This window comes from Manduca sexta, chromosome 14, assembly GCF_014839805.1.
Source record: "Manduca sexta isolate Smith_Timp_Sample1 chromosome 14, JHU_Msex_v1.0, whole genome shotgun sequence".
In the NCBI taxonomy this organism is placed as follows: domain Eukaryota; kingdom Metazoa; phylum Arthropoda; class Insecta; order Lepidoptera; family Sphingidae; genus Manduca; species Manduca sexta.
Window position 1 is genome coordinate 12,337,146 of NC_051128.1, and position 16,896 is coordinate 12,354,041.

Genomic DNA, 16,896 nt, shown 5'->3' on the forward strand with positions numbered 1-16,896 from the left:
TTCTGGATAGTGTTGCTGTTTATAGGCAATAAATATCTATTTCAAGTGAATCATATCACATACATTAGTTACTGGCGCCCCTGATCATAACACGATATTACTTGACAATTGACCGCAGTAATGCTTTGTTTCAAAGAGTCCAATGACAGTCATTTTACCACATTATTACTCACAACATTCCAATCACGTACTTCCTGATGATCTCAGTTCGTAAACACGTCATTAAAGTCTATTAGCTTGATGGTTTCTTCTCATACATAAAACTCCTCAAGTCTTTACTATAAAGGTAGGCAGTCACAAGAAATTCACACTTCACGACATTATTTATCGTATTATGTGAAGCTAGGTTTTCGCGAAATGGCACAACTGGCAGTCCTAGTTAAATCTTATAAGGTTTTAAACATCAAATAACTATTAATTTACGTAATGATTTTTTATATTTACGCGAATTTTAGATAGACTTTCTCCCGACGTTTCTGACAAAAGTATAATATAAAAAACCGTGGTAAAATTCGTAACAACAATTTACATATTATTCAACATCTCATATGTTTTCGCATCGAATAACTCGATCAATAATTATAATTTTCCCAACATAGGAATCGAACTCTAACCCTCACTGCTCACATGAGCCTAAGTACAATTGCCACTAAACGGGATGACGGTTTTCTCTGTTCAGTGGTTTCTTCTCATTATACATGACTTTCCTAATTTGCGTTGCAAGTGCCGCGGCGATAACCTATTGACTCTCCATCGATGTATTGTCTGTTTCCTTTCCAAATTACGTCTATAGACCCAGATTGCAGACGCAGAACGAAGCTAAGATAGTTTTGCTTAGTTCGCATAACATTTATTATATTTTTTATTCTTATAACTAAGTAATATTTAGCTATATGAGCTAAGATAAACTGAAAATTACTATAAGGTAAAGTAGTCACTGCTCAATAAACTGCATTCATCCAAAAGAACTTATCAAATAATATTGACATACTTGAGCGAAACAATGGATATTAAAACTAAGGTAGTAATAATTAATTAAAGGGCTATCATTGATGTCCTTTAACTGATATTGTCTTCTCCAGAATCTCTTGTTTATTTACATAATTTGCTTTCTAAATCAACAATGAGCCCCATTGACATTATCTTAACTGTAGTAAAAATGCAAGTTTGTCTGTCTGTGCGTGAGTAAATTAGTTTGTAATAATACCAGTTTGACCTAGGTGTGTCGGATTTTGAATTTAATGAAGAATTAATTTAGTATTAAAACAAAATTTATTTACTTAACTACTCATCAGAATTAGGAGACTATTGCGTTTTTATATAAAATTAAGTTTAATTGCTGTCTTTACTAAAAGAAATCAGTAACTTGTACTTTTAAACCTTTTTTATATGAAGTATGAACGCAATTCCTAGTTAATAAAGATAATTATTACAACTTCTTAGTTCGACATTGACTATGCTTTTCGTTGACGAACAACTTAAATAAAACGACATGATTCAAATAACTAGTGTATCATGAACGAAGCTGGGTTCTACTACTAGTGCTCTAATATACTATCAGTATTGACATTTCTCAAGAAAACGATTTGTTTGTACGAATCAATTGTAATGATTTTGTTGTTAACATTTCTTGGAGTGTACATTTCGTGGTTTTGGTCCATTTATTTCGTATAACTAGTTGTGATTGGACATTGCTACAATTAAACGATTTTGTTTTTGATTTAACTGTCAGTTTCATACACGAAAAGAAAATAAATGAATGACTACATCGTTTAGAAGTTGAACTTTGATAGAATTTTAAAAAAATCTTTTCAATAATGGGATATAAGGAGTTTTGTGCGTACGAAGTGTTGCTTATGAGGATAGAAAAATTACGGTAAGACATTTAAAAAGATATCTGAAAACATTTAAAAAAAAATTGAGTTATTGCAAACATAGAATTACGAAATGGAAAGAATAGTGGAACTATAGTATACAACAAGCGGTTGTTTCCAAGTTCCATTTAATTTATAATATTGCTTTTGCCTAATGCTCTACCCGGGGGAAATTTATTCTGCGATAAGAAGTAGCCTACAGCACTTAAGAGTAATGTAGCTTAAAAAAAATCAAATATCGGTTTAGGAGTTCCTTAGAATAGCGCGTTCAAACAAACAGACTCTTCAGCTTTATATATTAGTATAGATTTTTATTTAATATTATGAATTTAATTGAAATTTTTATTTATAGACTTTACATAACAAATAATTTATAATATTTGCATTAATATTACATAATGGTTAATTTATTCGTCATCGTTTATAATTATTATCCAACTCCACTTTAAAACAAAAATAAAATCACATTGAACAACATAAGCCCTATGGGGTAGACAGACGCGCAACTGGCGCACCCACTTTCCCCCGTGCGTATTCCGTCTCATGTTTTAGGGGGCGAGCCTATCGCCATATCGGGCAAAAATTCCAGACTCCTGGCTGATACTGAGTAGAAAAACCCAAAATTATTTAGCCGGACCCAGGGATGGAACAGGAGACCTCTCAGCTCTGCAATCCTACCATAATAGCGTACTATCGATGGTGCATCAGTAATAAATAAATAAATTAATAAACAAAATGTCGTATATAAAATATCGTGGAATGTGTTTTGTTGTTTGGACCAACACGAAATGTATTTCTAATAAGTCATGTTTAGTCATACATTACATTGTAGCGGTTTTGATACAACATGCGTATAAATAATAAATCCCTCATTCTAAAATGCAAAATACAATCAGTCTCCTTTTGAGCGTTAATAATATAACATCTATTTAAGTAAAGTTTTGGTCATTGTGTTGTTTTGTAGATATTTCGCATTTATTATGTGGTAATCTTTATTGCTGTTTTCTACACTCGTTAAGTCTTCACTGCTCAAAACAAGTTGTTTACTTGTTATTAATATCACTCTCTAATTAATGCACAATATTTTTCCAATTTACAATATTTTCCATTACAATAACAATCCATGTCTAAAATGGCGGCAAACCATTTCGTCTAATTACCTGACGCGTTCTTTTTTCAAATCCTTTAATGATTTTATTTTTTTCTTAACGATCGTAACACGAGTCTTTTTATCCGCAGGCTTCAGCGGCCAGTATCAGTCCAAGGCGTGATGGAGCACGCACTACAGCACCGGGAGCGCGTCGGAGTCCAGGACTTCGTCCTGCTGGAAGACTTCAGATCCGAGGCCGCCTTTATCGACAATCTGAAGAAGCGGTTCCATGAGAACATTATTTATGTAAGTACTTTTAATTACGTACCTCTATTATTCTGAGTTTTTTAAAGTGTCTCAACTAAAATAGCTTTTTTTCGCATATTTCGTAGTGTTCTTGCCATCGGAACAGGTGCTTATTTGCTAAGTTGCGAATGTTGTTTTTCATAGTTAAATGTTTTGTTATTTGCTCGTATTAGTTATATGCTCGCTACATCTATTATATCAATAGATGAAAATATCGTCGTAGGAGTGTTCTTTATACTCCTGCCCACGCTGTTGGGGACAGGGACAATTATATTTACACGTACCAACGTGTGTCTTAATACTAAGTTGAACAAAATTACAGTGAAAATATTAATAAAAGTGGTTATATGAAAGTGCTGATAAGTTTTTAAAGAGATGCTTAAGTGGCAGTCTAGTCATCGCGTTGGAAGATCATTTTTTTCAAGTAGTAAAAGTAAAGATAATAAATACAGTAAGTAGGCTGTGATCAAACTTTTATTTGAATAAATATTGACACTGATTGCACAGCTTAAGCTAGCTTTACAAATTTCTCATACAAGCGTAGATAGCTTAGAAAAAAATCTGATATAAGTGTTTAAGCTTCGTGGTATATAAAATGTAGCTTTATCAAAAGCCAAAAACAAAGTTTTATTTTTCATAAAAATCGAACCCGTGACTCCTTTGAGTATTTTTCGGTTTTCTACATATTTCTATCTGTCGCCTTCCACCGCCACTTGAAATATGTACTTGTATATTTACTAAATAGAGCCAACGATGCTATTTTGCCGTCTGTGATTAGGTACTAGCGCCATCTGTTGTTACCAGTCACAACGCAGTAAAATTAATCATTGAAGATTACCTACCTTATGAAATATATAATCAAACTCAGTTGTTTACAATTTCTACAAAAAACTTTTTGTGAATAAATCTGGGATTTTAAAATTAGAATCCAAGATTTTTAAATGTATATATTTTTTTAATTTGTGTCCGGTTTCTGCCAGCACCTAAAATTATTTTATCCTTATGTATTTCTTTTTAAATATTTTTTTTTAATAAATAAATATTATCATGTAATCATTTTTTATAGACTTACATCGGCAACGTACTGATCTCCGTGAACCCTTACAAGAACTTGCCGATCTACACCGAAGAGAAGACCAAGCTTTACTTCCAGAAGGCGTTCTTCGAAGCACCACCCCACGTGTGAGTAGCTTTCCAAATTTAAAATATTTCCTTAATTACGTTTAATTGGGAAAAATAAGAATAGCCATTATATAACTAAACGAATTTGATACGATCATTCAAGTGTTGATTTTACGAGCATTTCTATTTATGAAATAGTGAGTAGAATGAGTAGGCACACTACTTAATGCTTGACATGTTAGCCGGCTAACATGACAGCTACAACACAGTTACATGACATTACAAGTGTCACGGGAATATAACCTTATTATTTATTACATAATAAGGTTATTTTTCCGAGACACGCGTAATGTCACGTAGCTGTCATATTAGCCGGCTAACATTCCAATCATTCCGATGGCAAATGGGTTAAATAAAACTATTTATATCATAATTTCCGCTCGATGTGTCGATGACTTTGCTGCCTTCGTGGTTACGGGGCGAACTCACACGGACCTACTCTATTTGAAACCTAAGACCCTTTACACTATTTTCATTTATTTATTTATTATTCACTGTAATTTGCACACGAGTAAAACAAAACAACAATAAGTATAAATTGCGGTGTTACCGCTCTTAGCAATATGTTCTAAATAACCATAGTATGTAAATAGAAAAAGGAAAAGCAGTGCAGTCTATTGAATAGAATAAATAATAATAATATCAGCCGTGTATTATATTCTTGCCCACTGCTGAGCACGGATCTCCTCTGCTACTGAGAGGGATTAAGGCCTTAGTCCACCACGCTGGCCTAGTGCGGATTGGTAGACTTCACACACCTTCGAAATTCCTATAGAGCAATTCTCAGATGTGCAGGTTTCCTCACGAGGTTTTCCTTCGCCGTTAAAGCGAACGATAAATTCACAAAGAATACACACATGATTTTAGAAAAGTCAGAGGTGTGTGCCCCCTTGGGATTTGAACCTGCGGACATTCGTCTTGGCAGTCCGTTCCACACCCAACTAGGCTACCGCCGCTTTCCTTTGAAAAGAATAATAACTGTTATGTAAAAATTCTGAAGTTCCTAATTCCTAAACAAATAAGTGATGAACTTTTCCAGCTCCATTACAGCAATTATAGCTTGTATACACACAATTATATCAGTTCCTATTACTATCATCGATAACCACTTATCGAGAATCGATAACAATAAATCGAACACTACGTGACGCGATGCGCATAACTTACTAATTAACATTCGGTAAAGTAAGTCCAAAGCACGATAAATGTTGAAAAACGAGCTATTTATTCATCTTCAGCACCTTTTCCAACACGATACCCCTAAATGTAATTAAGTACAGAGTAATTTATATAGCTTTGCAGTTTACCGATATGAAGTTAGTCACTAGTCGGAAATACATACTGTCTACGTAGTATCCTATAGAATATCGCTATTTTGGGACCACTCTAACGTCTTATGGCATTAATTATCGCATTAATTGAAAACGTAAAGAAGTCTCCAAACGGTAAAGTTACGCAAATCGTATTTTACAAAATTTAAAGTACTACGCTTGTTATCCTTTCACATAATACGTTAATATTCAGTTATACGTGTGCCTATAACTACGTCCAAATTGGGATACAATATACTATATGTATACCGTTTTTTATAATATACTTACTGACCCGACGAACTTCGTACTGCCATATTTTTTTCCCCTTAAAAATGTCTAACTGTTACATTCGCTTTTCTTAGATTTTTAAATATATGCTATTTTATTTATATTTTTTCATACAAACCCTCTCCTGATAATTACGAACACATAAAAGAAAGATTTATCCAATTTGGTACAGTCGTTTGGAAGTTATACGCGTACAAACATTTAGGTGATTCATTTTTATTTATAAAGATAATTAAATTTAATACTCCTGTATAAAAGTGATTTTGATTTTTGAAGATTCATAATACCTCGTATTCCAGGACCAAGAATAGATCTCAATATGAGTTATTTATTTTCAAAATCGAACACACATGAGCTGCTTTGTGTTGGATTAAATTCAGTTAGAGATATGTATCGTGATGATACATAGGGACATAGACGTATATTCGCGTGACGATGGAAATGCATGCAAGTACTCACATCTGCCACTGCCACACGACGTCAGGAACCCGCCTTGGTTATGCTGCTGCACTTCGTCACGTTTGTCAGGACACCACACACAGTTAGTACACACAATGTAAGGATTATAGGTCCTGGGCGATCTATACTTTCACAGTTATTGCATTAATTATGAAGCGCGCCGGGGAACGTGCCGCCATCGATGCACCAAACTTTTGTTACTGGCGTCATCCGCTGGATGGCGCGGGCGTGTGGCCTCCCGTTGGCCAGCGGTATTGGTCGATTTAGTTGGCGGCAAATGCGTGCGAATTTGAATACCTTTCGCTCTCACACACATACCACCATCACGCGAATTATTATAGAATTCGTTTATTATTATAAACAACGGTTACGAAACATTCCGCCCACCAAAATACATTAATGTATTTTTCAAAATTTAAGAAAAAATTAACCTAACTTAAAAGGCATATGATCTTAAAATTATGATTACGAACTTAAAATTATGAACTATAGGTTTAAGTTAAGTCACGTTATTCGTTTTGATTCGGCAACGGACAGAGTTTGACTAAAGGCCTCGTGAAACGAGAGCCTTCAGCAGTACGTATCGTGGCAATGCGGACTACGCCATCAGGACTCGGATGTAACTCTTCAACCCGAGCTAACGGCCAATGTAAAGGAAGCGAATTATCGGCTTTAACAATAACTACTGATCCTACGCTCAACGGTTTTGAATGCTTAGTCCACTTCGCCCGCTGAGTCAGAGAATGAAGATATTCATGTTTCCAACGGTTCCAGAAATCCTGCTGAAAACGTTGAATCAGTTGCCATCGGCCCAAACGATTTATGTTCAAAGAAGTTACATCTTCATCAGGGACAGATGTTAACGGCTCAAGAGTAAGAAAATGCCCTGGTGTTAGAACAGCAAAATCATTAGGATCTGAACTCAGAGGACAAAGAGGTCGCGAATTTAACATCGATTCGATTTGTACAAAGAGTGTTGTTAACTCTTCAAATGTTAAACATTGATCGCCAACGATACGATATAAATGCGATTTTACGGATTTTATCTGTATTTCCCACACTCCACCAAAGTGGGGACTTGAGGGCGGATTGAAACGAAATTCGATTTGATTAGCATGAGCAGCACTTCGCATATATTCAGTTAATTGTGCATTAGCACCAACGTAATTTGTCCCGCAATCAGAATGAATTATGCTGACCCGTCCGCGTCGCCCGGAAAACCGACGCAGAGCAGCGAGGAAAGCATCCGAAGAAAGATCTGAGACTGCCTCAAGATGAACTGCGCGAGTTGCGAGACAAACGAATAAACATAAGTAAGCTTTAGTGATTTTCGCACCTCGATGTTTACCGGTTTTAATACGAAAAGGGCCGCCGTAGTCGGTCCCTACAACAGAAAACGGTTTCACCTGATTTACACGAACTGCAGGCAAATCACTCATGAAAGGTTCCAGTGGGGATGGATGCGTTTTATAACACGACACACATTTGGATAGGCAATGCCGAATGGCACGTTTAGGAGACAATACCCAAAACTGTTGCGAAAGAAGATACTGCGTGGTATTCACGCCCGCGTGACAATTTTCACGATGAACGGCTTCTATAACAAGGTAAGTTAACCTGGATTTACGAGGGAGTAAAGCGGGGTGTTTATGCTCGAATTCGAGGCCGGATCTTGCAAGGCGACCGCCCACCCTGAGAATTCCCTGCACATCGAGAAAGGGGTTCAACTTACGCATCTGTTTTGTTAATAATTGTCCTTCCCGCAACTGGCGTATTTCGTTTTCGAAAAAGGATTGTTGAATGTGCTTTACGACGATCAACAAAGCGACATGAAGCTCAACACGATCGAGAAAAGGATTTGAGCAACGAATATTTTTATCTCGTAAAAATCTAATGAATCTTAACCACCAACAAATGATACGCTGTATTTTTCGAATCGAAGAATAACGAATGAGAAGAGTGTCGATAAAGGAATTCTTCGCATCGTCGGAGGTAAAGAACGTTTTTAAAGCTTTTTCCTCAAAATGAAGGAGGTCCTCGTTAGGATTAATTTCAAGTTGTGGCCATTGCTCAGAAGGGGAGCGAAGCCAGGCGGGACCCACCCACCATAAGCTATTGTTGACGAGATCGGATGGCAGCTGACCACGAGAAGCTACATCTGCCGGATTATTTTCGGAATCCACATGGCACCAGTGAACGTCTGGAATGACTTCGTGAATGTGACTAACGCGATTCGCAACGAAAGTTTTCCAGCGCGAGGAGTGAGAGCGAAGCCACGCTAGTACAACGGTAGAATCAGACCAGGCGAAAACACCGGTAAATGTTAACCGGGATGAGAAAGCATCCATGGCAAATTTCAGCAGGTCGGCAAGAAGAACTGCAGCGCAAAGCTCCAACCTAGGAAGGGAAGTGGATTTTGTAGGTGCGACTCGCGCTTTTGAACAAACAAAGAAGGTCTGAATGTTACCCTCAGCGTTCACGGTTCGTAAATAAATCACACCACCATAACCTGTTTCCGAACTGTCTGAAAAGCCATGTAACTCCCAAGAAATACAATCCTGTCCAGCAAACAAACGGGGAATCTGTAACGATTCTAACAATGGTAATTGTTCAAGATATCGAGACCAAAACTGGACTATATTATCGGGAGGGTCTTCATCCCAACCTATCTCAAGGATCCAGAGGCGCTGAACCAACACCTTTGCCACCAAAATTAATGGCGACAGGAAGCCAAGTGGATCGTATATACGTGCAAGCTCGCTAAGAATGTTACGCTTCGAACATTTCTTATGCTGAGGAGTTACTGAAAAAAGGAACGAATCATTACAAGGATCCCACTTAAGACCTAATACCTTGAGAGTAGGGTTGTCGTCAACATCCATGGATACAGGATCGGTTAAGCAATATTCTCGTGGTAAATCAGAGAGTAACTGAGGTACATTACTAGCCCATTTTCTGAGTTCGAAATGTCCCCTTTTCAAAAGTTCGATTATTTGAGTTTTCGCATTTTGAGCCATACGAACGTTACTAAAACCAGTTATTATGTCATCGACATAAACATCGGATCCCAAAACTTGACTCGCAAGTGGAAAGTCACCACCCTCATCATGAATCAGCTGTTTGACAGTACGGCATGCGAGAAAAGGTGCGGAAGACACGCCGTAGGTCACGGTATTAAGACGATATTCTTGCACGGGTTGGTCCGCATTAAATCGCCAGAAGATGCGCTGATAATCACGATCAGACGCTCGAATGAGAATTTGTCGGTACATTTGTTTCATGTCTGCGGTGAAAACAACAGAATGAACGCGGAATTTTAGAAGAATTTCAACAATATTCGTTTGCAATTTAGGACCTACGAGCAACACATCATTTAACGATAGTCCTCTCGCATCTTTTGCGGAGGCGTTGAATACAACACGAAGAGGAGTAGTGCTGCTCTCCGTACGGAGTACAAAATGATGAGGAATGAAGTATTTTCCGATACTCAATTCTTCAGTCGGTACAAGGCTCATGTGACCCTGATCGAGATATTCCTTCATGAAGTCACAGTATTTTTCATACAACTCCATGTTCTTGAGGAGGCGTTTCTCAATTGAATGAAAGCACCTCAAAGCTGTATCACGAGATCCGGGAAAGGTAGTCTCGTGCTCTTCGTTTCTGAAAGGCAAAGATACAATGTATCGACCAGCGGGATCTCTTACCTGAAGGTCTTTGAAGATTTGCTCGCATCTCTCGTCTTCGACGGTGAGAGGTTTCGAAGGAAAAACGCTCAATTCCTCCAGCTGCCATAATTTCTTTAACTCATCATGAAGTTGTGGCTCCTCATGAACGAAGAACGAGTGTGCTTCAGGCTCTACGTATCCGACATTCCCGACCAGCAGCCAACCGAATACGGAATTAAGAGCTGACGGTTGATTGGAGTCACCTTTAATTGATCCCGGCAACAGAAGCGAAGCAAAGCACTCCGCACCTATAAGAAGATCGACTGGACCAGGTTTGTGACAATTTGGGTCTGCTAACTGCAACGCTTTAATATGATGCCACGAAGATTTATCAAGTCGAATTGATGGCATCTTACCACAGATACTTGGCAAAGTCAAGGCTTTGATGGTAAAGAGAGCTTTACCGCTTCGCCCAATATCAAGATGTACCATACCTGACACTGGAGCTAATGAATGACCCAATCCACTAACCTTATTCGACGTCGAATTACTGATGAGACCCAATCGATGAACGACCTCCTCGGTGATAAAGTGACTTTGACTACCAGAATCAATCAAGGCTCGAAACGATTGAAAATGTCCCGATGAATCGCGAATTTGGACAACAGCTGTGGATAATAAAACAAAAGAATGTTCACGCATGCTAGTCAACACGCGAACCTGATTATTCGGTGTTTCACCATCTGGAACCACATTTGAAGGAGTGGACGATGCTTCCTCATGTAGAAGTGAATGATGCCGTTTATGACATTTATAACACCTGAACAAAGATTTACAATCCTTGACGCTGTGAGACGGTTTTAAACAATTGAAGCACCAACGATGAGTGCGCGCATGGTTACTGCGTTCCGCGACTGAAAGTTGTACGAATTTATTACATTTGTTTATCGAATGATCACCCGAACAAAATGAACACTTTACGGATATCGCTACAGGTGAATGAGAAGAAGATGAACTGAGTTTCTTGTTGGATACGGAATTATCTGTGTTATTTGCAAGAAATACTGTGGTTTTCTTCTGAAACTTCGAATTACTCGACGATACGCTTTTAAGTGGCTTAGCTTTGTCTGAAGGTTTCCCTACATCAGGACTAACCTGGCTACTTGAAGAAAAATGGTTATCGCGAATGAAAGCATCAGCTCGATTAAACAAAAGGTTTTCAGCGCTTGATACTGCGGCAATTCAGTAGCCTCTTGCTTTTGTTCAAAAGAACGTCGAGTCTGGGTATCTAATTTCGATAATACTAAATAACACAGAACGAAGTCCCACTCATGAGTAGGAAGGTCAAGACCGGATAATACGTTTAAATTTTCATTTATTAAATCCAAATTACGCCGAAATTCGACAGGTGACAGAGATTTCAAATTAATATTTAATATCTCTTTCCAACACGTAAAAGCTAATTCTCGCTTATCTCGAAACCTGGCGACCAGCGCCTCATATGCACTGCGATAGTATTTACCTTGAATGGGATAAGATCGAATAACACCTAATGCATCCCCACTGAGACATGTTTCGAGATATTGCATACGTTTCGTGTCTGATAGCGATTCATTGTTATGAATCAACGAATTAAACAAATCAAAGAATTTTGGCCACTCTTTTATTTCCCCGGAAAACGATGGTAAGTTAATTTTAGGTAACTTAACGTCTGCTGCGGACGAACAATTCGCCTTCTTATCGCACGGTTTACAATTAGATTCGGGAAATAATTTTCGATGGATTGCCAAAATCTCAAAATGAATATTATCGAACTCGTCACGTACTTCATCCTCGTGTTCGGAATCATCATCATCGATAACACATAAAATGTCCGAATGAGCACTTTCAAAACTTTCAATTAATTTCGGTAACGCGGAAATTTGAATACTAAACAAATCTAAAGATGACTCATCATCCTTTGCTAATTTAGCAACTTCGAGAAGTTTCTTTAAACGATTTAAGGGCAGAGTGCGCTTGCGGCGAAGCACAGGCAACTCCTGAATATGTGGGCGAACTAAACTTGCCGACTTAGTAACACGCCCTTTAGGTTTACAAACGCGTACCGTACGATACGACATCTTAAACGATTTTTAAATCGACTAAACGAAATGTTAAACTTAAAAAAGTTTATACTCACAGCCTACCCCGTTACAGATGGAAGCGTTATACGCGATAAATATGCCTAAACAACACCGGATAATACAACGCTGAACGCACGAGTCTGAATAGTAGGCACAGCGAATGAGTGAACGAATGAACGTATAAGTAGGTATGTAATACCTAATGATTACGCAATGAAATGAAAATTAAATATATAACACAATAATTATATATCTACGAAAAGTTGTCACAACTCAACTTGTTTGTCGCGAGAAATAGTACTATACGAATTAGTTAAAACGATTGAAGTAAATAGCACTAACGTATTTATTACGACAACAGTAGGAGTGACGGAATGGCTTACGTATGTATGTATACACGACAGTAACGAAAGTATATAAATGTACTTTGCCGCTTATTTTGACTTAGGTAGATACCTAACTGTGTATGTTTTAATAAATAGACGTCGCTAGAATTAATACGGATGAACGACACCTTTTGTATTAAAACCGATACCGAATTGAATCTGCGTACAAGCCGGTCTGTATGTGCTAATAATTATTATGAATAGGTGAAAATGTGAGAGGATCGAAACGCGACGAAACACTAACGAATTTAAAATGAATAGATGTATCGACGGTAACGAGACGAGAAAATCACAATTAACACTAACGTATATAATTATAACACATCGGCTTATAGTACGAGAACGCTTTTGAATATTATGTATTTACTATTTAAATACATAAGCGGCAAATATACGTCGGCGCAACTTAAACTGCAAAATGGCGGATATTATTCGAAATACGATTTAATTGTTTGCATCGGGAAAAGTAATATACACTGATTAACTGTAACAGCGAAGTAGCCACTCACACAAAAATAATAATTATTATTATTAGAATAAACTACGTATATCGTTGACGATTTACAACAAATAGGCACTACGAAGTTTGCGCGCCGCTATTAGTACCTAATGTTAGCGCGTAACAAATAGTAAATTGTTACTTAAATCGCATGGAAATGAATGTTATTACAGAAATCAATTGTAAACACAACGAAATTTAAGGTTTTAAGTATGCAAACAATCATATGCCTTTACTGGAAAGTTAGATTAAACTATGTATTGAAGCGAGTAATGGCGGGTTATCGTAATGTTTCGGCTATTGAGACAAATTTATCGAAATAACTCAAACTAAATGATTGAAATAGCTGACCAATTATGATCGCTATTCCCGGGTTTCGGCACCAAAATATGTATCGTGATGATACATAGGGACATAGACGTATATTCGCGTGACGATGGAAATGCATGCAAGTACTCACATCTGCCACTGCCACACGACGTCAGGAACCCGCCTTGGTTATGCTGCTGCACTTCGTCACGTTTGTCAGGACACCACACACAGTTAGTACACACAATGTAAGGATTATAGGTCCTGGGCGATCTATACTTTCACAGTTATTGCATTAATTATGAAGCGCGCCGGGGAACGTGCCGCCATCGATGCACCAAACTTTTGTTACTGGCGTCATCCGCTGGATGGCGCGGGCGTGTGGCCTCCCGTTGGCCAGCGGTATTGGTCGATTTAGTTGGCGGCAAATGCGTGCGAATTTGAATACCTTTCGCTCTCACACACATACCACCATCACGCGAATTATTATAGAATTCGTTTATTATTATAAACAACGGTTACGAAACAGATATGTCAATAGACCAATAATATCTAATTAAAAACTAGCGAACCGTGTAATGGTATTTAAATCTCTGCTTACCCACAGATATACAAATTAGCATAACAAATCTGTCTACACATTTTATAAAACAAAGTTTCCTTTACTGTCTGTCTGTACGTTATCGATTTTCCCAAAATCTACTGAATGAATTTTTATGAAACTTGGTATGGAGATAGTTTCAGACCCTGGGAAGGTTATAGGCTACTTTCTATTCCGGGAACAGAAAGTGGGACTTTTATACCGAAAAACTCCTTAACGCGGGTCAAGCCGTGAACAAAAGCTAGTACATACATTAGACAAAGTTATAGTAAGCAATATTAAGTTTAGTCATCGCGTATAAATTCGCTTATCGTGTCCACGCACACAAAAAATAAATCCTGCTGATAGCGCCTGATATATGATTGTGTATAGATATGTTTGTGAATAATATTGTGCTTGGCAACCGAACTTATTTAGTACTAATTTTATGCAAAAAAAAAATACGTGCACGGAAAAATGACCCCTCTACACATGATGGTAAGTGGAGTGGGGTCCAATAGAATGTCGACTGACGAGAGATGATTACTCCTCGACAGTCGACACGATTATGCCGGTCTGTTGGAACCGGATATATACAGGCTGATCCCGGAACGTGACACTTACGTGGACCACTATGACGGGTTTTAACACCTTGTATACGGTGGTCGCCATATGGGCTGATATAAAATATATCCTACCAGTAAATAAAAAAATGACGTTTATTCAAAATATGTATACTATTGACCGGAATGAATCTGAGATTATTTCATTTGGTAACAGTGAAATAAGTTTCTCCTCCTATATGCCTAGAATCCACTAAACACGCTCGCAGTCGCTATCCCGGCGGATATAAAATATATCCTACCATCAAATGTTATGCTATTAATGTCATACAGATATTCAGGGCCCTTATTCTGTATGATAGTGTAAACGCGTAACGCGGCCGTGTCATGTTATCTTCGAGAAATGTGCGTGGAATGGTATTCTGTAAGTCAAACTTCTATAGTCCTAAACATGACGCGTTGTGTTACGTGCTTGTTACGCACTGTTAAAATAACGTGCGGGATAGAGAATAAGGCTCCTGAACTAGTTTTAAAACTATTACTTAAACATCTTACAACAATAAAGTTAAGTTATACCCCGCTTAAGAAGTAGTAGGGCGCCTTTTCTTGAATAGGCATTATACATAACTGCTTTCAAAATAACAATAGTTTGTATGACACAAATTTATTTCCATTGCAGCTTCGCTATCGCCGACAATGCCTACCGTTCGCTGGTTTACGAACATAGAGAGCAATGTATTCTTATTTCTGGTGAGTTATACTATTATTTTGTGACTACAATATTTTATGCGATTTAAGTGTTATTTTTTTTTGTTATGCTTACGCGGTAGGAGTACGACTACTGCATTGAGGACCTGGGTTCGAATCCCAGGTTGAGTCTGATCTCTCTCCGATCATGTCGGATTGCCGTCTCACCGGACTATGAGAGTGAGGGAACAGAGAGTGCACCTGTGTATTGCGCACACACTTGTGCACTATAATATCTCCTGCGTACCTGGCTGATTGTTGATATTGGCTGTCGTGGCCGAGGTTGGACTAGTAGGCACTCAGGTTTAATTTTTAATCATATCATTCTACATATGAAAGTATACTTTCATTGATAGAACTTGATAAATTAATATTTACTTGTCAAGCAGACATTTTTATCATTTTTTTCACTTTATCATTTTCCTGGAGCATTCATTTCTAAGTCTTGCTTATCTACATTGAAAAAGAAATGGTAATATCCATAAAAGTATAATTATGATTTATTTTATATAAAAACGTTATCTTACATAGGTACATAAGAATGATTTCATTGATAGAACTTGTCAAATTGTTATGTTTGAGGAAATTTTTTATCATTTTCCTGAAAGCCTTGATTATTTTGTCGCAGTCTTAGCATTAATAAATTTAATAAAAAAATAATGCGTGACGAAGTGATGAATATTATATTTAATAAAATCCAATATTTTAAGAGATACTGGCGGAAAAAAAAATTGTTTTACATTGATCGAAATTCTTATTTAGATATTTGAATAATTATCTCACAAATCAAATATATAAACTTAATACACTAATTCATAATATATGTTAATAAGAAATCATTATAAGTAGGTACTCCGTAAAAATGGTCTTATATTAAAGAATAAGTAGACCTTCACTTCCTCTACGACTCAGCGGCGAATATCAAGAGATGACAATGCACGATTTAAATCGTTCAAACATTTCCTCATTACTATAATTAACTCTTCCTTTAGGCGAGTCCGGCTCAGGAAAGACGGAAGCGTCCAAAAAGGTCCTCGAATACATCGCGGCCAGGACAAACCATCTCCACAACGTAGAGACAGTGAAAGACAAGCTTCTGCAGACGAACCCACTGCTTGAGGCTTTTGGCAATGCCAAGACCCACAGGAATGACAACTCTAGTCGTTTCGGCAAATACATGGACATTCAGTTCAATTATGAAGGGGCTCCCGAGGGTGGGCATATCCTGAATTATCTCCTAGAGAAGTCCCGTGTGGTTAGCCAAATGGCTGGCGAGAGGAACTTCCATATCTTCTATCAGCTACTGGCTGGTGGCGATCAGGAGCTGCTGAAGCATCTGAAGCTCCAGGGTAGACCCGAGACTTACAAATACACTCCGGATTCGGTGAGTATCAAAGTACTTTTTAAGAAATAAATAAAAAGAGCGATTTTTTAAATCGTTTCTAATTTTGCGAAAATTTTCGAATTAGACTATTTAAGTATTTTTTTATAACTAGGACATGACTTTTAATG

The 16,896-nt window shown here is 37.5% G+C and overlaps 1 protein-coding gene across 6 annotated transcripts in view; it reads left to right on the plus strand.

The window, feature by feature from the left end:
• Nucleotides 1-16,896, plus strand: part of LOC115445242 (unconventional myosin IC) — a 63,300-nt gene that overhangs the window by 34,143 nt on the left and 12,261 nt on the right. For 5 of the 6 annotated variants that reach the window (XM_037438542.1, XM_037438539.1, XM_037438541.1 and 2 more), the window contains 4 exons: nt 3,114-3,270; nt 4,337-4,452; nt 15,317-15,387; nt 16,377-16,768. In XM_037438542.1, the coding sequence (XP_037294439.1) occupies nt 3,114-3,270; nt 4,337-4,452; nt 15,317-15,387; nt 16,377-16,768 (736 nt within the window). Of the gene's footprint in view, nt 1-2,839; nt 2,860-3,113; nt 3,271-4,336; nt 4,453-15,316; nt 15,388-16,376; nt 16,769-16,896 lie in introns of those variants that run through there. The other variant, XM_037438543.1, reaches the window with a different exon arrangement.